Source organism: Cynara cardunculus, assembly GCF_001531365.2.
Source record: "Cynara cardunculus var. scolymus isolate 2C chromosome LG 10, CcrdV1, whole genome shotgun sequence".
Taxonomy (NCBI): domain Eukaryota; kingdom Viridiplantae; phylum Streptophyta; class Magnoliopsida; order Asterales; family Asteraceae; genus Cynara; species Cynara cardunculus.
In genome coordinates this window covers 2,575,255-2,595,847 of record NC_037537.1, presented here as the reverse complement: position 1 = coordinate 2,595,847, position 20,593 = coordinate 2,575,255, and the positions used below count along the sequence as shown (strand labels likewise).

Genomic DNA, 20,593 nt, shown 5'->3' with positions numbered 1-20,593 from the left:
TTTAGTGAAGACATCACTCTCATTTATATACCCTTCCCAAAATAGGATGGCGGCTATAACCTTTCTCATGCATGCCCATCACATACATGCCCATCACATACATGCATGCATACTCATTTCATGCGTACCTATTAATATTTTTGCATGTACATATTCATACACAAATAATTTCATGTACCATGCATTCAGATTTATGCATAAAATTCACATACTTGTATGATCAAATATATCAATTTATCATGCTATCACGTAAACATATAATAGATAATCACGTATTTAGTTACCTCAGGTGATAACCAAGACCAGGTTATCACATGAATGTATACCCCACATTGGCACATGTGTATCCCGAATGCTTATCGTTAGATAATCAGGTAAGATATAGATGGAAAAGGCTCGCTGTGGCAGACTTATTGTTTAATTTATTTTTAAAGCGTACTATGCTGTAGGGAAATTTTATTAAAAAAAGAAAAGGAATATACAATTTCGCTCCGCCTAGAATTTGGGATTACCCTAAGAAGGGCATATGGAAATAAATACTAGACATCTAAGGAGTAGGGATACAAGCTACAATCCAAAGCCAAGAAACCAAAAATGGCCACGGGGCCTACCCTGCACTGGAATTTACTATACAGATCTACTCTTAACCAAAAACAATGGTAGAACCAAGGCAACCGAAACTTGGACTTTGCTATTCATGGAAAAGGCTATGCACATGCTTCTTGTTGCCAAAATAGTATTTACTTCCTGTACTTTGTCGAGTGAAAGAAACTGGTTTCACTTGCCATACTCCACTTGTTACTCTGGCAGACTTAAATGAACCTTAGATGAAAAGAAACATTGTTGGTGGACCACAGAAAGTTATTGACCTTAATACAACTCTTTTTATTCCTGAGTAAATGAAAATACCTAGAATGGCATGCACAAGAAGCCTACTTGGAGTGGGAATCAGAAGAGGAAAATGTGTCATACAAAGTTATGATATTTGCATTTGATCGATATATTGGAGAAAGCAGATAGTTTAGAGAATCCACACAGGTAATACTGTTAAGTTAGTAGGGAGGGGGAGGGTTGCAATACACTATTTGCTAAGCTTTTGTATGTTATTTGAGAAGGTTCAAAAATATTGTTCATGGTCAGCAAGTATGTTTCAATAGTAGATTTTACTTTATTCGGGATGGTTGTTGCAGTTTTGTCCTCGTAAAGCTGGCTGAAATTCGCAAGGAGGTGCAATGCCCAATTTGTTTAGGTACTATTTTTCATATTTTTGTTTCATTACAATTTTCATCTAAATACCTTATTACAGGAGAGCATGATATTGGAGCTTCTTGTGATATTATATACCTAGAGCAAATGTTGACTACTGGAACACTAATTTGTGAAAATGATTTGTAAATTTTGGACATATAAATTTCTCTGCTACCCCAGGGAAATTAACTTCCATTTTTACAGTTCGATACAACACATTTGCTGCATCAAGAAATATAGTTGTTTCCATGTCTACACTGGGAAAATTATTACTCTTCTGGTACGAGACCAATTCTCAAGTACTTGTTCCCAAAATATCTATATGAATATATCCTGTTCTTAATTGTGCATAGAGTATAAATGATATACTTGAGGGTTGTTGGGAGTTAAACCTCAATGGTATCTACTGATGATGAATAGAAAATGACATCCTCTTCCCTCACATCTCTCTCTCTCCGCCACTATGGTATACTAAATTTGTAATCATGTCAATTTGTAATATTAGATCTGTAACCAAAACTATATATCTAGGTATTATGTTGTGATCTAGTCATGTAATGGTATCTTGGCCACAACTTCTGAAAACATTTTGGCTATGAATTCAAACTACAGGTGAATAGCATTCTGTCTTTGAAACTGAAAAACTTTTTCAGGATGTCAGTCCTTGTATCATGAAAAATATAGACATTGTAGAGTCTAAGTTCGATAAGTCACTTAACTCTTAAAAAGGAACCTCGCAAGTCATTTTTTATATGGACACAGTCAGCTTTACACATTTGTCTGCTATTATTTGATTTTCTTCGTTCTTACTTTGGAGGAGGGTACCTGTTACAGCTTGTTTGATCTTCTCTGAATCTCTATTAATGTTGTATGACTTTAGCATGCCCTTTTATGCTCTTTTTCGCATATATATGCCAAATGAAAGGCTCGTAGCGAGTAGATTGCTAAATACATGGTATACTCTATGCTTTGTACTCTCTAATTTTTTTTATAATGTTGAAGATCAAAACAAAAGAAACACAATTGGAAATTATGGAGTGGTCTAAAATGCATCATAAACGCATATTTTTGTTGTATCATTGAAAGATTATGGCACCTTCATAGAAGTTCCAGCTATATGAAAGATTTACCTTTAATGGTCAGTGTATGATATTTTCATGAGGAATTCTTTCTACAACTTTATGTCAAAACAGAATATAGGATTGTCTTTCCATCTGACACTTGTTCTAAAGTTAGAGTATATACGATTGATCACTAGCTTTCTTGAATAGGTATAATTCGGAAGACCAGAACGGTTATGGAATGCCTGCACCGCTTTTGTAGGGAATGCATAGACAAATCAATGAGACTGGGGTACGTATTGAAATTGTTAGATGCTTCTCCATCCATTAACTGTCTCAATGACTTGTATCCTTTAACTGACACGTGGCAGGAACAATGAATGCCCTGCTTGTCGTGCTCATTGTGCAAGTCGTCGTTCTCTGAGGGATGATCCCAACTATGATGCCCTGATCGCAGTTTTGTACCCTGACATTGATAAATATGAAGCAGAGGTCTGCTTTGGCCCATTGTATTGCATGACGATGTTCTATTATGCCTGTTATGTATTGTCAAACTTATCATTGCTTTTATGCCTCTGATGCAGGAGTTTGCCTTTCATGAAGAGGAGAAAGCTCGGAATAAGCAGGTGAGATAATTAGTTTTTTTCTTATTTGCATGCCTAGTTTGCATCTGCCTATCATTCATTTTATAGGAGGAATTCATCTTTCAGAAAAAGAACTTGATTCAGGAGGCAATAACTTGTGTTAGTTGTGAGAGGTCAACCAAGTATGATAAGTGGTGTTAGAAGATGCACACTAGGGGGGGGGGTTCTTTTTCATGGTGTACATCCCTAATTATCAGCTGGACTTATGGGCAATGCTGCTGGAAGACATATTTGCTGTGTGTTTGTGTGTTTTCTTTGTCTGTGGCTGCCAGTTGCAACAACATAATACCCTTTTTAACTCTTGTCATGACCTCATTGACGAGATACCATCATGTTATTCACTATGACTGTAGTCTCTCTTGTATGCCCTTAGCATGGAATGGGTGGAGAGTATTAGGCATGCCTTGGTAATACAAATGATATTTGTGATAGCCCATGCTGCGGTGTTACTTGGCACCAATACTTGACTGGCTGGTGCAGGACAGATGGGGGGTTCTCCATCCTTTTCGACTAGTTTCCTGGCTGAATTTTGAGTGTATCAGTTCTAGATTAAATGTCCACCATTGAGGATCTTATATAGCATATACCAATCAGTTCCATGGCAGGTATCCTAATTTGAATAGATACAAATTAAGGAGAATATTTGACCTTTATATTCAACATAGTTGCTTTATCTTTACTTTTAGGGGTGTAAAAAAACCGAAACTGAGTCGAGTAACCCACAAAATTTGGGTTACTTGGTTTCTGGGTTAAATGATTTGGCTAACCAAATACGCTACCCTTATTTGGTTTGATTTCGTTTATTTTTTTTACTAATTTGGTTAAACCGAATAAACCAATATATACTAATTTTTTTTTTCATATTTAATATTTTAAACTCTCTTGAGATTCAAATAATATTCATTTTGTAACCCGTCGGTAACTGTTTTCGTATTACTTAACTTATCCAAGAACACCGTAACCATTTTGTAAACTGAATATTTCTGTAAAAAAGCACAACCGAACTTTGCTTAACAAACTTTATTAAAATAAAACCCTTACTCAGTTTATCCGATAACCAATCTGAATAAACACAAACCAATAAGCCGAACCTTATTTGGTTTAGTTATCGGGTAGCTCAGAAAAAGTTGAAAACCAAATAAACCGAAAACTGATTAACCGACCAAATAACACCCCTACTTACTTTATGCAAATGCAAAAGAAAAACTTCTAATCTTTAATCTACTAACACAATGATATTTTACACACATAAGATCATTGTTCTCAAATGGGAGAGCATACTATTATAAATTTAGCATACTTTACGATCATAAAAATGAATATTAGCAATTTTATAGAATAGGTTGCATTAAACTAATATACTGAACATATTGACGGGATTTTTGCATTTATATCTCGTCATAGAACCTTTTTAGTTAAAATAATGAAGTGCACAGTCTACTGAATTTGTGCATTATATCTTGACAAGGAACCTTGCTCAATTTATTAACTGATTTTGGATATGGCCTCATATGATGCCTTTTGGAGATGCTTTCTGCAATAATCTATGTCAATCCTGTTACTTTTCAAGTAAGTTTCATGTATCATTTTGATTTTACTCACATCTCCTAGTTTATATGGAGTTACCTGCACAGATCCAAGCTTCAATTGCCCAGACTTCTCGCCGCCAATTAGAAGCACTGGGAAAGAAGCGTACAACTGCTAAAGCCACTGCTGCTGTGTTTATGAGGAGATCACAGGGAAACACACGGAATCTCAGGGGAAGGAGAAATCATAAATCTTCTGAACCACAAGGATCTGACAATGAGGATGATGCTGATAACAATGATGGAGGAAAATTTTCCTCTGATGCTGATGAACCATCTTCAGAATTAAGACCAAAGAGACACAAGAGATGGAGAGGAGCGCGATCTTCTCAACCTTCACTACCTTCAAGTAGTGCTGATGGAGGCTGTGATGAGAACGAGGTAGAAGGTACCAGAGATATGACAGGCATATCTGCTGGGCTTGTTGGCAGTTCAGAAATTCTAGCCTGGGGTCGAGGTGGCATGAGAAGTCACACACGCCATGGTAGCCTAAGCAATAGTGCTGGCAAGAGTGCAAGGAACAGTCGCCTCTCTAAGCTGATTGATCATCTTCGAAAATTACCACAAAACAATGACAAGGTAAGTGTGAATTGTTTTGTGAAAAATTGATCTGTTAGATTTTTATGTCTCATGTAGTAACTGTTCTTATTCTTATTGTTGTTACTGCCTTTCCCTTTCATCAGTATTGATGCAACCAACCATATTATGGAGTGCTAAGATGTTATTTTTCCCAGTAATGAACAGCACTGCAAAGTGCTAAATATCATTTGGTAGAATTCAGATGCAATCCGTGCCTTGACAACTTTATTCTATAATGATGAATAAAATCTCTATTTTTCGTAAAACCCTCATAATGTTGTCTTGGTTTTATTTTTCGTTCACCTTGTCGATTTAGGTTTGGGGAGAGAAGTCTTTGTACTCGGCCTTTCCCCATGCATTTCTTGCAGATAGGCTTTTACTGTGAGTCAATCTTGTGTGACCTCACGGTCAACAAAAGAGTAATTCCTTTTAAACATAAGTTATTACTTAAGCAAGATTCGGAGGATCGAAATATACAAAATGGAACAGCGGTTCCAGACCATTGAAGTCTGAACATAATAGAAGGCTTGATGTCATTGTTGTGGATTATTACTTTTCTGAACGTTGAAACAAGTTTGACTCCACTACTGGCATCCTCTTTTATGATGCTTGATAGAATAAATACAGAGCAGTGGCAGAGCCAGGGAAGAGCTAGCAGACGTTGTCGTCCCCCTTCCAATCTTCGTAGTTAATTAACGTGTTCAAAATTTTTAGTAGAAAATTATAAGTTAAACAAATTTTTGCCCCCTGAAATAAAATTTATGATAAATTTGTACTAATCTTTCATGGATTTTCTGGCTCCGCTACTTATCCTAACCAATTTGACGAGCCTCATCCCATTTTCTCTAGCATGACAATTGTTTATGAGCATCTCTGATACATTATAACAGTTTATGTGATGGGTTCTCTGCCAAAGTGCACTTTTTCATGCCTAAATCCTAATTTTCCAGCTGGATATCCATCTCAAGCTCATCTCCTTGGATGAACAAAATATACCCAATCTGCAACACCTATACCTTTGCTGCAGCCCAACTATGTCAATTATACATGTAAGCCAGGTAAAAGATGCTTCCTAGTTTTTGGTAAAATTTACCATGCACCAGGTTTTTTTCCTTCTCTTTAAGTAGCATTTCTCTAACTGGTAACTGAAGTTGGTCTTGTACTGTGTGCTTCTATGCAGTATGTTGCTCTTGAGAAAGGTTTGCAAGATGATGAGATCGAACTGCTGCTGGTGAAGGGGGATCATTTTGAAATCAATCATTCAGCATCCTTAAAAGTTCCTACTGGAGAACAGCCTGAGCCTGCTGTTATAAATCCTTTGACAGATGAGTTGCAATTGTTGGAAGAGCATCAAACCTTGTTGGATGTTGCAAAAGGGTCAGCTCAGAAAGATCTGGTAAGCTCTTCTCTCACATAACAAATTCTGAATACACGAATGTGCATACATATTAGAAGTTATAAATACCCGAAATTTAGGCTTCATTATTTTTAAGTTAACGATTTTCTTGAGTTATCAACTTATCTGTTTTGATTCTGTGAGGGTTGATGGAAATGAGACTCGAAAATACTCCCAATGTTTCATGAAAATTGCAATAATTTGTTGCTATGAGCATATTAATACACGATTGATTATTAGTCTAATGTCTATAAAGTTGTACCCTTTCATCATGATTTTGAAGCGTATAGAATATTTGTATGTTATATGTCTTGGCACATTGTGTAATAGACACATATTCTGATATACATATTCTATATAACCTCTAATTCTTCTCAATAATAGTTCATTGTTTTCGGCTCTTTAGTCTTGATGGTATAAAATGTCAACCAAGGAAACCCTGTCCTTGGTTTAAGTGTGTGCACTTATTGGCATAATAATTATCTTTGATTCGTATTTACTTGCTATTCATGGCTTCTGCATTTGTATTTGAGGTTGCTGGTAATTATGGTCCCCTGATTTTTGTTTAAATGTGTGAAAGCATTTATCATGTTGAATAATAGCAATTGGATCTGTGTTAGAAAGTACTTCTCATTGGCAGGTTGGTCATTGTAAAACCAAACCAAACAAACCCACACAGAGGTAGGGCCTGGGGAGGGTAGGATGTATGCAAGCATTACTACTACCCTATGGGGGTAGAGAGGCTGCTTCTGTGAGACCCCAGGGCTTAAAAAGCCAAAAAATAGGAAAAAAAGTGCTAGCAAAAACATATGCAAAGCAATGAAACAAGTTACTAAAGCAGGAGGAACTGTAAAAACAAGTAGAAGTATAGTAAAAATATGAAATATGAAGGCCGACAAACAGTAAATTAGAAGCATAAATAAGATATGGAAGAATAGGAAAAACTAATACCACCCTCTTTCTGACGTAGGACTTTGGTACTCTAAGGCTACCCTCTATCTTCTATAAATTCCCCTCCTCTCCGTGAGCTAAATGATTTTCATAGTGATACTGTGATAAATATATATAGAGGTTCAAATAAGAAAGCTAAATATCGTGAGAAGGTAAGAGAGGAAGGTTATGGAAAGGTTCATATGTGAATCATTGAAAAAAATCCATTTAAAGATGCATATGTGAACCCATATGAATAACCTGTAACATTGGTTCATAAATGCATCTTCAATAGGTTTTCTCAATGATTCGCATATAAATCTTCCTTTTTTAACTTTTCATGATATTTAACCTTCTTATTTGAACCGGCCACTATGCATATAGAACCACATATAATTTGAGAACCAGGGAACTGATTTTATAGTGTTTATATATTGATATTTGTACACTGTATATATTTAATCAAAAGATGTGTATTGTCAATGAGGATATTCATCAATGAATAAATACTACATATTCATTTGTATTTGTATTCTGTCAATGAGTATATTCAACAATGAATATACAGTAAAGAATTAGTTCCCTGGTTCTCAAAATATTTGCAGTTCTCATTTGAATGTGGCTCTCTCTCTCTCTCTCTCTCTCTCTCTCTCTCTCCATATATATGCATGACTCCTATATATATATATATATAGATATGCAATCTATTTACAATCCACCAGATGTCTCATGAATAAACCTATAAAGTCCTTAAGGTTTTTCTATTACAGTTATGTCATACAATATATGTCTATTTAACACGAATGGAAATAGGGAACTTGTCGATCTATGGATTCCATTGGGCTCACACTATGAAACTTTAATCTCTTGATTGCCTTTGTGGGAGTCCGACATCGGCTAGACTCGCACCATTTCTCCAGCACATATGTTGGAACCTTCTCTTTCTCCTCAAGGGCACTTTTGGAGAGTGATATGGGGGCTCCACATATTCTCACTGCCTTAAACCAAAGTTGATGGCTAAAGGTTGTTCTCGGTATATTAATCATTGACCATTTCATCAGCGTCATATAAACAACATCTTCATTATTGATTTTATATTTTTCTCAAACTCCCCATGGCTGCTATGAATCATTGACCCAAATCAACTTATTGCATTATTATCCCATTCATACAAATTTATTGCATTCTTTTTTACATATTCGAAAGAATTTGTGTCATTAATCTTACACTTACTTTTGAGTTTGTTGCGAATGTGTGTTTCAGACTCTTGCTTACAGGAAGAAGTCGTGTAGCTCGTGAAATCAAGAACGAGTGAGAAAAAGGAAATTGGTATGTATCGCCCCATGAATGTTTAATTAATCCTCTTAGTAGTTGAGAAACACTGGATAAACACATCAACAATTTGTCGATATTTTACTCAACTTATAGTTAGAAAAAAAGGTACCGATACTTTATTGTACATTAAGGTAGCATTAGTCACACAATTTTCAACCCATCTACCATTTTCCTCACATTTTGTATCGGAAGCCGATGTTGCTAACCACATCGGTCCTAACTTGTTAATGTCCGGGTTCTAACCCGTGTTCGTTCAGTCTTTTAATTTCTATTAAGTCATGTAATAATCACTTTTGATAGATCTGTCTAGGGTTAGCAGTTGTTAGTTTGGGTGAGGGTTTTATTCTAGAATTTTATATATTTGTTAACATATATTTGTTTCACAATGTGTTTGTTTCATATGTATTTGGTTCACAATGTGAAACTTTTTAGTTGCATTTTGTTTCACAGACATAAAAATGTTCATATTGTGAAACAAACACATCATGAAAGATATACATGTTAATCAATACACTACATCCAAATCGTAGATGAATAACAGATGATGTACCAGTTTTCAAGGTTATCACAATTTTATAGGTTTTATATCTATCTATTTATATATAATTTGAATTTAACAAACTAGTTTTTGAGTACAGTTGGATTTGTTTTGGTCAAGTTAAAAGTTTAACTTAGTACAACAAAGTTTGTTTGTTGTTATGATATCGTGATGATTGGATTTTTTGCTGTAAATTTATGTGAAACGCTCACTAGACGTGTTTTGGGTGAACCTCAAGCATCTTTGCCCAACATATATAACCTTCGTCAAGAAAATGATAATCATGGGTGTTTGGATCATCTTATTCGTGCTTCAATTAATCCCACAAGATCTTGCTTCAAGGGAACTCGAACTTGTCACCATTGGAGAGCAAATCTTAGCTCATACTAGTAGGGGTGTGCAGAAAGTCATACGATTCAATTTAAAACGACCAATCCAATTAACTGATCGATCATAATCGAATATCTGATTGTAATTTGAACGGATCAGATCCAACATTGCAACATCCATTTTGGATCGGTCGGTTCTTGGATGACAGTCTAGTATCCAATAAAATCGAATCTGATGACCATCCAACTCCCCATCCAACTAATATCTAATTAATAGCTATATATAATTATTAACATTTTACGATATTGTTTATGGGTTAATATTCATATACATTGTTTTTTAATAACTTAAGGAAATAAACGGATAATTGGTTGAAATGATGGATTAATTGGTTGAGTATTGGATCAAAAGATTGGACAAATCCAAACTAATCCAGTAAATAACCGACAGTAACATTCAATGGTGGATGAAATCGATCTGATCCAATCATCCATTGAATTTGGATCGGATTAGATGTCCAATGCTAATCGGATCGGATCGGATGACAAAATTCAACATCCACTGGATGATTGGATATGATAGGATCCACCTAAATTCATTGGATTTCAACCGATGAACACCCCTACTTACTAGTTGAACTACCCTCAAGCGTATAATTGATTGCATCTTAATAGAAATCAAACATAAAAACTTGATATTTTACAACACACCAACACCATGTTTATTCGGTTACAACCTTTTTCTTAAGCTGATTTGGTTAACCTTGAGAGGCAGCTCGACCGTTAAAAAATCTTGGGTTTGTTCCCAAAGATCATCAGTTTAAATCCTTACGACTGTTGAAGAGTTTATCTAACTCTTAACTTCAGGATCATATATAAAAGTTGACTTAAACACGTATTAAAAAATATATATAATTAATAGACATGCACACAGGTTAACCTATAAAGTTTGTTTGCTTTTTCCCTCATGATATCACTTTCACAAGTCAAGCTTGGTCAATCTTTTTCGAATGAAACCCAAAAAAACCCCCACTTTCTTTTTCGTCAACTCATTTGGAGCATTTAATAAAGAAAATATAATTTAAAAATTTGAGTTATGTTATTCTTCAATATATTCTTTAAAGTTTTTCGAAAATGAAGAAAGCAAAAAAAATGATATATATTTTTTCGTCTTAAAATAAGCGTCCACGATGAAAAAACTCATAGTTTTATGATCGTGTAACTATTACACCTTTTTTAAATACTGACATTTATTTTAAAACAGATAAAAATAGAAACCGAACACTTATTTTAAAAGAGGAGTAAAAATTTCCAAATTAGAAGCATTCTTCAAAATTTAATGTTTTAATAGGGAGATGTTTTTATTGTTTTCACCAATAAGGTTGAATGTATCATTATTTTATAAATTTTTTAGGGGCATTAAATTACTGAATATTTTAATAATCTAATTAATTAAGATTTTTAAAACAGAGTATCTATTGTAGTTAGATGTAACTTTGGTTTTTAGAGATTTTAACTATTACTACATTTTGTAAAAGTTATGAAAAATATGTTGTTGCAAACGTTCTTACTCGATAAACTAGTGATTTTGAACTTGACCGATCTCAAGAATTCGACTTTTGATCAACGTTATAACTTTAAGGATAGAAATCGAATAGAGTCATTTAAACATTTAATCATACAAGAATATTTGTGGATTAACATCAAATCTACAACATTTTATAGGAAAGCGGATCCCAAGGGTTCTAAAAGCAAAATACAAACGGGCAAACATGAATAGTGATGATTACCATTTGTTGATCGAAACCCTTTTATTGATTTAATGATGAATTTTACTTAGTGATAAGTATTTAAGTTCTATCTAAAGTAAATATCAACGACTGAGTCTGTTTTATGCTCGCTGAGTATTTTGTAATTAATTGTTTAGAACTTAGGTCCTCTTCAAAGACAACTCCCAAATCAAAGAAACTTCGGCGGTATTGGGGAAGTAGCTGAAGATAAAGATAAATTAGTCATGACCTCAAGTGACATTCAGTGACATCAAGCTATCTGATGAAATGTGAACTTGACTCAAGTTGTAGAAGTCCTCAATGATTACTTCCTTGCTGAATCAATATCTTGCATATCAAATTGTCTCTTATTCTCTCTTGCACATGTCAAAACCCCATGCTTCTCTCTGACATAAGGTACAATACTATCTGCTTTACTGTCTCCTTCATGCTTACTGATCCTCCTGAAGCACCGTTCATACACAACCAAAGTTTGCGTTGCCTTAGGACAAAAGTACATGTATTCCACTCTCCTCATGACATGTGAATTATACCTACAAAGGTGCATTAAATTCATAAAGTATAAATAGCGGAGAAGACTCTCCTTCTCACATCGGTTCTCTTAACTTTGCTATCTTTTTTGTCTCTTGCTCTTTAGAGATTCTTGGTGCTCTAAGATCAAAGTAAGATTGTTTAGATTAGGATTACTCATTTTCTTATTCCACAATAATCTGTAAATTCAAATGTATTGATTCTTCTTTATAATCAATAAAAGAATTTTGAAAGTGAAATACTTGTGTTTGTATTCAACTCTCTTCTACAAACTGTTTGAGCCTTGTCGATTCTCTTGGGACTAACAAGTGGTATCAGAGAAGTATTTCTCATTTTTCTTATTCTAAGCTATCCTAAGATGGCTACAAACAACTATAATGATAATGGATCTCTTGCAAACCTCCAAGATTTAACAGAGACAACTTTGCTCTCTGGAAAAATTGAATGTCTCTCTTTCTCGAAGGTGTGAATCCTCAAATCACAAACTATATCAGAGATGATCCTTTTGTCCCTTCTGTGACCATTGATGCAGTTCCAGCTACTAGCAACATCCGGGAACACCTGAACACATAGTTGCCAATCAAGTGCACCAATGGTCAGATGAAGACATCAAGAAGGTTGCCATTGATACCAAAACCTCAAAACCTCAAAAATTAAGTGGGATACTCTATGTGTCTAGTATGGAGGTACTTCAGAGTTTCAGGAGACAAGAAAGATAAAATATGGTAAGACAATATGAATGGCTTATTTATGGCAAAAATGAAAATATGTCTGAGATATACCAATGTTTTAATTGCCTTCTTATTGATTTAAGAATTGTTGGTGGAGAAATTCCAACTCTGAGACTCAGAACAAAATTTTTGGAATGTCTTACTGAATCTTAGGACAATTATTCAATGTGTCTCAAGGTCTCAAAAGACGTCCAAAACATGTCACTTAGTGCTCTATTTGGCATCTTGCTGAATCATGGGCAATCTAGAATTCTGAAAAAGAATCTCATAAGAAAGCTCTCCTTTAACTTTACTTTCTTCAGAGACCAGTCCCTCAGAAAACAATCTCTCTATCACTGATAATGAACCATCTCTTCTTTTCTGTGCTGTTGAAGATATTACTGACTCTGACCTTTCAGAGTTTGTTGAATCCTGACCTTCTAAGTAACTATTTTAGAAGGTTTGCCAGAAAGAGAAACTTTCATGGAAACACAAGTTATGCTCTTACGGATAAGCCTAAATCAACGCCGGTTGACAAGGCTACCGCTAATATGTCTTAACTGCGAAAAGAAAGGACACTTTGCCAGTGAGTGTAGGTCCAAGAAAGTCGCAACCTATCTATGTTTTACGAACGAAAAGTATATGAAGCTAAAGAAAAAGTACCGAAAGGTCAAAAAAATACAAGAGTAAAGGTAAAGGTCTTGCGTTGAAGAACACAACTAGGTAGATTCTTCATCAACTTCCTCTTCTGATGAAGAAGATGTTGCTTATCTCTGTTTAATGGTTGAAATCAAAGAAATTAATCATGAACCATCTAAAGCTAAATTTTGACTTAACTGAGCAGCTTGAAAAATGCCATATCAAAACCAAAGAGTTGACAGATTGAAAATGATCTCCGTCATTAAGTCATAGTACATCAAATAGTCAGTGATGATATGAACAAGCTATTGTGGAACTTAAAGCTGAGAAAGGGACTGTCGAAGGATGCATGGTGTAAGGCCTCAACAAAAGTCAATGAAATTATTGAGTGTCAAATACCCATACAAGTTAAAAGTTGTTTGGGTTATAATTCTGAAAAGGACAATCCAAGCGATGGCAGGTCTAAGTTAAAAGTTTGAAATGTTTGTTTCTTCAAGCACTGAAACCTCTTCTACTCAGTGTTCCTCTTCCTTTAATCCTGAATCTTTCATCTCTTCTAAAACTGAGAAAACTCACAAGAACCAAAAGTGCTCAGGAAAAGGCAAAATAGCGGAAGCACAAGTAGGATCAATTGACAATTAATCAAATAACAGAATTGGGAAGATTTCACTAGGAATTCATTTCATCTGTGTATTGATCCAAATATCAGAATTACACTTAAGAATAATTACAGTCGAAGCTTCACATGATTGATCTACTCAAAGTGTTTAGAGAATACGAAATTACAGTGAATAGCTTTATCTCTCACTTGTATTGAAACAAGGAGTGAGTGTACTATTTATAGTCCCTAGTGGTTTAAGTCAAAGCACAATCAAATAGAAAGCTTTTAAAGTTGCTAAACTACTTTGGGTGTCAATAGTTGTAGCTCGGATCTTCAAAGCCTTGTAACAAAAGATGAGTGTTGAATCCTGACGAAGATGTTCAGAGATAGTCGTCTTCTCATGAAATGCTAGTTAGAGCTCTAAAGTATCTTTGGATGACTATTAAGAGACTCAAATCACTTATAACTGTTCAGGTTTATTTTACAATACTGTCACATTAAGTAATAGGCCTAATACGTGTGATATACATTTCAAATCATATACTAAACGTAAAGATAAACATGTTTTTTTAAGGATGTCTAGAGGATGTAACATCGCCTTTTATCTTTGTAAAACATATTAACAAAATGTTATTGAAATACATTTCTTCAAATGTGGAAAAGAAAAATATCAACACTATTACAAAAACAAATTCAAACTTTATTTAATGGTCACCATATGATATAGTAACAATCATACGTTAGATCTATCTAAACGCGTTAGACTACGCGATACATCATAGCTTATTCACAACTTATCGAAACATCAAAAATACCTAGACTAGAAAACGAAAAAACAAACAATTTATTTATTTAAAATAATTATAATAAAACAAGTTTCAGTTGAACCCTCACGAACACGTGGCGATCTTTCTAACAGAAAGGACGATATCTATATGCACCCACTCGTGACGTTTGCACTTAGCAACTTAACGATACTTGCTCCTTGAGGCGCCACTGTACATCCTGTATTAATAAAAGCAAAATAATTTTACTTCATTTATAATTAAATAATACAAATTAAATCAAGAAAACATATATTTTGTTTCAGTTTTTTACGTTGAGAAATCTACCTTTAGTAATTTTATTTTGGTGTTTACGATTATCAATCTAAAAGAAAGACATAATTAGTCGTGTTAAATGTTAAATGCTTCAAATGCATAATATGTTCTCGAAATTAGAGGTTTTGGAAGTACGTTTTTTTTTTCAAAATAAGAAATCGAAAATAAGTATGTTTCATTTCTAGACATTTTGCTCTTAAAAATAGATCAAACGCATTAATATATGTGGTTCAAAAGCTCGGTTAATACATGTTCTAAAAATATAACGTTTGATTTGACACGTAACTTGATTAAATGTTTAAAAAACCCTTACGAAAATTTACAGATTACAATCGAAGTTCTTAAAAGTGTCCCTATGTATTACCAGTCATAAATAGTAGGAGATCCAGGATTGTTGGGCTTGTCGAAGCGATTAGATCCAATATCCCTTGTAGCGGGATTGCTTCCAGGGTTGAAGACACTCCTCCAGACATTATCCTTACGCGCCGCTGTTGGTGACGTATTAGTTGGAGTCCCTGGGGTGGTTGGGCTCGATGGCACCGAAATAGAGCCAGAGTTACTACTACTCCCATCTAGTCCATCTTCACATCAAATCAAAATAGATTACCAAAACCATCTTATAATAATTACTTTAACAAATAAATTCTTAAGCATGTATGCAAAAAAGAAGCGGTGGGTTAACAATATGACGTACCTCGGCCACTAAAGGTAGCCAATTTGCGGAGCTTGCCAAGCCCGCGGTTAGGTTGTGGCCCAGCCACAACCTCATCCCACATTTGGTCAAATAAAACCATTTTTTTTTGTGTGTTTGTATGTTTGGATATAAGTGTGTGTGTATGTAAATGATGTATGTTTAGCTCAAGATATAAATACATGATGGAGGGTGCTAAAATGTCTCCTCTTCTCAAGCTTCATCACAATTACCTTCTAAATATAGCAAGCTCCAAACATGCTATATTCAATCGTGTTCGATCGTTTTTAAACGGTAAATTGGTTTACAAATGATGTTAACAACACTATTTTTTCTTTCTTTGATTTTGATACTAATATAAACCCCCTTTTCTTTTGTGGATGTAGATTGTTTAATTGAAAGAGGGATTATAGGAATGCCAAATATGGTTACGACAGGTGTGAAATTCGTCGATATAGATATATAGACATCGTCACAACATAATAATAACCATGATCAAATCAACTGTACTAAGTAATATAGACATCGTAACAACATAATCATTGATTTGTCTCGGATAGGATCTCTAACTCTTGACTCTCGTTTGGAGTAACAACATCATACTCATCCTCACGAACAAATTTAGGTTTATTGATATCACTTTATAAGGGAACTTGAGATTGTCTTTTAAGCTCATTAATCATCTCTCCAACATAAATTATGATGTTACTAACACATCATGTTAGACTTTGCATGTGATCATCGAGAAAAGTTTCAAAAGACTTAAAAGGTTTCAGTTAGTTCTAAAGATGGTGTGGGGGTACAGATGAATTATTAGAATCATCCCCTTGAAAACTCCATGAAAAGTCAACTTGCTCCTCTCTAGATTGGTCAAAAGTATTTGAAAACTGTCACTCCAATCTTGGTAGGGAGGTGTGGGTGGTATGAAAGTGCGACGATCTTGATTATTTGAAAAACATTAGGATGCTCCTTTGATGATTGAGTTAAAACATCAAAGTGTGATGACAATTGTATGAGAAATGATTTCCACCAAAATATTCTTAGAAAAAAAAAATCATACGGCCTAAACGATTGACCCATTGAATCCATGTTCACAAAAAGATAATCTAAAAGATTTATTACTTGTACATACATGGAAACGTATGACAAGCAATAAAAATGGTAGAAAAAATAGCTTCTCGTGATTCAATCTCTCAGCAACTTTAGATTTATGTCTATCCCCGACAACGGCATCAAAAACTTGATGTGCTAGATATTGTATCTCTATAACACTAAGTGGTAACATATGCAAGTATACATGTGTTAATACTATGAAAATGATCAAATAATAAAATGGTAAGAAAAAATATCGTATTTCACATGGATATCTTAAGTTGCAAGATCTCAAGATAAAAGGCTAACTTCAGATAGTGAATTTGAAGAAATATTTTTGATGAGGAGGTTTATAACTACTCATGTGAAGAAATAAAAAAGAAGCTTAAGGTTCTAGGATCCATTAAGATATTTAACCAAAGAAAGTTGGCAAAATGCTATAGCATGTCCAGAAAATAACTTTCTTGACATTTAGAATGGCACAAATCTATAGACATAATCTCCATATCTCTTTGTAAGGCTAGAGTCTGGATAATGACTCAAATTGTTCCTTATATATGCTAAATGAAATGAAAACGAGTCTCCTCAATTCTTAATTGTTTTGTCAAGTCTACCTAAATATCATTCAAATGGACGTGTGCTTATTGGCTTATCTTTAATCCAACACATATTAACCCTTTTGAACAAGTGATCAACTTATCCACGTATATTATTTTGAAATATATAGTTGGAAAGATTTGTTATTTAATTAACAACTTCCATTACCAACATTCAGTTTTTAATCTTAAATTTACCCCACGCCCGAGCTAGGTATTTAACCTCCCATGCTTGGAAAACAAAAATTAGTTGCATAAAGATAAAAAGCATTTAAGGTAATTGAAGTACAAGAATATAAATGAGGTGGATAAGATCACATCAGATTGATCATACTTTTGCCACAAAGCCATTAGAATCGTTGTAGCATACTTCCGGCATTCCTTTCCAAAACCTTGATTTAAAACCAAAAGTCACCAAACTAGATTGTTTCTACTTTCGAGCTCCTTAAACATGGAAGATATAAAAGAATGAACTATGACTTAATTATTCCATTGCTACGATTCATCTAGTCGAAGTAACTACGAACTTCGAGGTGTGAAGTGGGAGAGAAGGGATGTCATAATTGGGGTCGTGTGGGGCTAATAGTTTTCATTTCCCATCTCATGGAAAACCCTTTTCGCTGGCAAATCTAGCTCTCTGACGGGCTAGGACACGAGTAGAGGCTATAGTGTTCCGTTAGATAGGAACAAATTTGATAAATGGAAAGTTTTAACATACGCAGTAGGGATTCGCAAATCCGTTTTCGGGATGCCGCTAATAACCAGCGAATGGCAAGTTGTAAAAAGCAGGTCCGATTACACCTATTCCTGAGATTTTGAGTCTCGCGTGTCTACCATTTCACCACCAAGGCTGGAACAATTTTGTTCGTATGAACAAAGAGAAGCAGATTTATAGGTCTGAAAAATATCTAAAAATAAAAACTTTAGATATCTGTACCCGTTGCCTCACGGATAATTTCATTACCCTCAGTAGCAAGATCCATCTGTATAGATATCACCATCTACATCCAGAAAGCCGTATGCTTTGGAAGATCGAATCTCCCGTTGTTCCTCAGTAGCTCAGTGGTAGAGCCGACCTAATTAAAAAGACTCAAGTCATCCATTTGAAGATGTAAAACACAAAGAGAAAATTGGGAAAATCATATCATATTATCAATATCAATAATACTCATCAATGTCAAATGGCTATGAAAATTCCATTCCATAATAATAAGCTGCAAGAAAAAGTATGTTAAGAAACCTAGCCATCGAAGATGAAAACATCTAAGTTATGCTTATAAACTGGATTAAGATTTGTTTAGTATAAAATAAGCTTCTCGATCCTGGTATGTAATTTTTTCTACTTTTTTTTTCTAACAAATGGGTTTACTTGTGGATAAATTGACAATATCTTGTTTCTAAGGAACACAAAGGTCATGTTAAACCTAGTTTGAATCAAATAACAATGAATTAAACAATAAGAACAACAATGTAGATATCAAATCATCATGTCATTGATTGTTTTTCTCTCTAGAACGTGTTTCGCTCCCTAGAACATGTTTCTCTCCCTTACTTCTCTCTCTAGAATATTACAATATAAGCTCTTACTACAACCAAATTAACAAGAACTATTTATATGATTGACTAATTACAAAGTCAAACTACAATTAAACTCTAATTATAAAGTTGACTTTTCATTAATGTTGACAACTTTGACTTTTTGTACTCATGTTGACTTTCACTTTGACTCCTTCATTCTTCTAGTAATCTTTGTAATTGGTGATCTCGGATAAAATAATATTTGGCCTAACAATCTCCCCATTTGGATGCGAGATCACATTCTTCAAAAATGAATATGTTTGTCCTCACTTCAACAAATCTTTGTCTTTAACAATCTCCCCAATGAACATGATCAAACTTTGTATAAGATGAACCTGAAAAATAAAAAATTTCCCTTTTCTTAAAACAAACATAATCTTTAGATCAAAATCTTCAACTTGAAATTATCTTGAGATAGTATTCAGTAATCAACAATAAACAGTTTTTCAAAATAAATCTTTTCAGTCAATAGATAAGCTTTAGACATTTAGGCTTAACACTTTGACACTATGTGTACTAAGCTCAACACCCATATATCATGAAAGAATCCAGTTTTATGAACAAACTTCTTCAAACAACTTTAACGTATATGTCAACAATAAGTCTCAACAAGTCAACACCATTACTCCAAAACAGTAGTAACCTTCAAATAATCTACAATCTTTAAATCCAATGGCTTTTCAACCTTTGATTCAAAAGATAGATACAATTCATCTCATCAACAAACTAATTCAATAATTTACTAGTCAAGCTTCACTTTTGAACATCAACACTAGTCACAAACATCTTTGAACATAATTTCTTCCCCGTAACATCAGCATAATCTTTTCATGTCTTTGCATCATGTCTTCCTCTTCTCTTCTTATCTTTGATAGCATATCTCCCCCTCATGATGATTAGGAGAATCCTAAACACCATGAATAATCAAAGACTTTAAAAAAAACCAGCTTTAGATATTCTCAAACATCATCATATAAACTTGATTCCTCCCTGATAAGTGTTAATTTATTAACCTTATTACATCATTTTCTTAACCATTTTCCKTTGTTTTATTTGCCCATTAGTGTCCTAATTGAGTCTTTTTATGCCCTTTTCATATATTAGTAGTAATATAGTATATCTAATGTTAATTCCCTGTTTATGCAGGTTTTTGACGATTTTTGGGCCCGGTCCTGCGGCARTCCTAMADGACCAGGAGTGGCAAGGTCCTATAGGACCTATCCGAGTGCTGGAAATMTTTTGGGYCGWGRAAWGATGGGCTAATYCAARGAGAAGGCTTGGTCAACACCCTTGGGCTTAGTCAAAGCCCAGCTTGGAGGGGACTTTTGTCTTATTAGTTGGCATCCACCATGAAGCTTCTCTTAGCCTATATAAAGAAGTTTAGGCCTTTGTAAAAACACTTACTCTCACTTTTCTTGGAATTATTTCTCTCCTTGGGATCATTTTGCTACCTACTCTTTTCACCAACAAAAACCATTTAGTTACTTAACCATCTTATTGTACTTTTTGTAACTTTGTGATAATCTTGTGTTGGCTACTCTCAAGAACATCATCTTTGGTTCTAAGTTTTCGTTTCTTGTTGTTTGATGTTTCAAGAACCGATTTTTGTAAGTTATGAT

At 34.3% G+C, this 20,593-nt stretch overlaps 2 protein-coding genes across 10 annotated transcripts in view; one reads left to right on the top strand and one right to left on the bottom strand.

The window, feature by feature from the left end:
* The window catches only part of LOC112519329 (putative E3 ubiquitin-protein ligase RING1a), a 19,758-nt gene extending 10,823 nt beyond the window's left edge, over positions 1 to 8,935 (top strand). For 2 of the 8 annotated variants that reach the window (XM_025127384.1, XM_025127383.1), the window contains exons 3-10: positions 1,191 to 1,249; positions 2,520 to 2,601; positions 2,681 to 2,801; positions 2,894 to 2,935; positions 4,576 to 5,118; positions 6,069 to 6,176; positions 6,299 to 6,514; positions 8,708 to 8,935. In XM_025127384.1, the coding sequence (XP_024983152.1) occupies positions 1,191 to 1,249; positions 2,520 to 2,601; positions 2,681 to 2,801; positions 2,894 to 2,935; positions 4,576 to 5,118; positions 6,069 to 6,176; positions 6,299 to 6,514; positions 8,708 to 8,743 (1,207 nt within the window). In that variant the 3' untranslated portion in view covers positions 8,744 to 8,935. Of the gene's footprint in view, positions 1 to 1,160; positions 1,250 to 1,270; positions 1,529 to 2,519; positions 2,602 to 2,680; positions 2,802 to 2,893; positions 2,936 to 4,575; positions 5,119 to 6,068; positions 6,177 to 6,298; positions 6,515 to 8,707 lie in introns of those variants that run through there. The other 6 variants (XM_025127381.1, XM_025127380.1, XM_025127386.1 and 3 more) reach the window with 4 other exon arrangements.
* Positions 8,936 to 14,885: 5,950 nt separating this feature from the next.
* On the bottom strand, positions 14,886 to 15,811 carry LOC112520358 (dormancy-associated protein 1-like). 2 transcript variants are annotated; one of them, XM_025128721.1, is made up of 3 exons: positions 15,712 to 15,811; positions 15,382 to 15,598; positions 14,886 to 14,922 (listed from the first exon to the last, which is right to left on the bottom strand). In XM_025128721.1, exons 1-3 carry the CDS (start codon positions 15,809 to 15,811, stop codon positions 14,886 to 14,888), a joined length of 354 nt encoding a protein of 117 aa, XP_024984489.1. The 2 variants fall into 2 exon arrangements, with proteins under 2 accessions (XP_024984489.1, XP_024984490.1); XM_025128722.1 differs by having other exon boundaries at positions 15,721 to 15,793.
* Between the last annotated feature and the right edge of the window lie 4,782 nt (positions 15,812 to 20,593).

Excerpts from the sequence above, each read along its gene's own strand:
- LOC112520358 (XM_025128721.1), bottom strand. The coding sequence starts at position 15,811 with ATGGTTTTATTTGACCAAATGTGGGATGAGGTTGTGGCTGGGCCACAA. Across the intron at positions 15,599-15,711 it reads GGCTACCTTTAGTGGCCGAG|ATGGACTAGATGGGAGTAGT; the intron begins GTACGTCATATT and ends TTTGATGTGAAG. Across the intron at positions 14,923-15,381 it reads TCTCCTACTATTTATGACTG|GATGTACAGTGGCGCCTCAA; the intron begins GTAATACATAGG and ends TTATTAATACAG.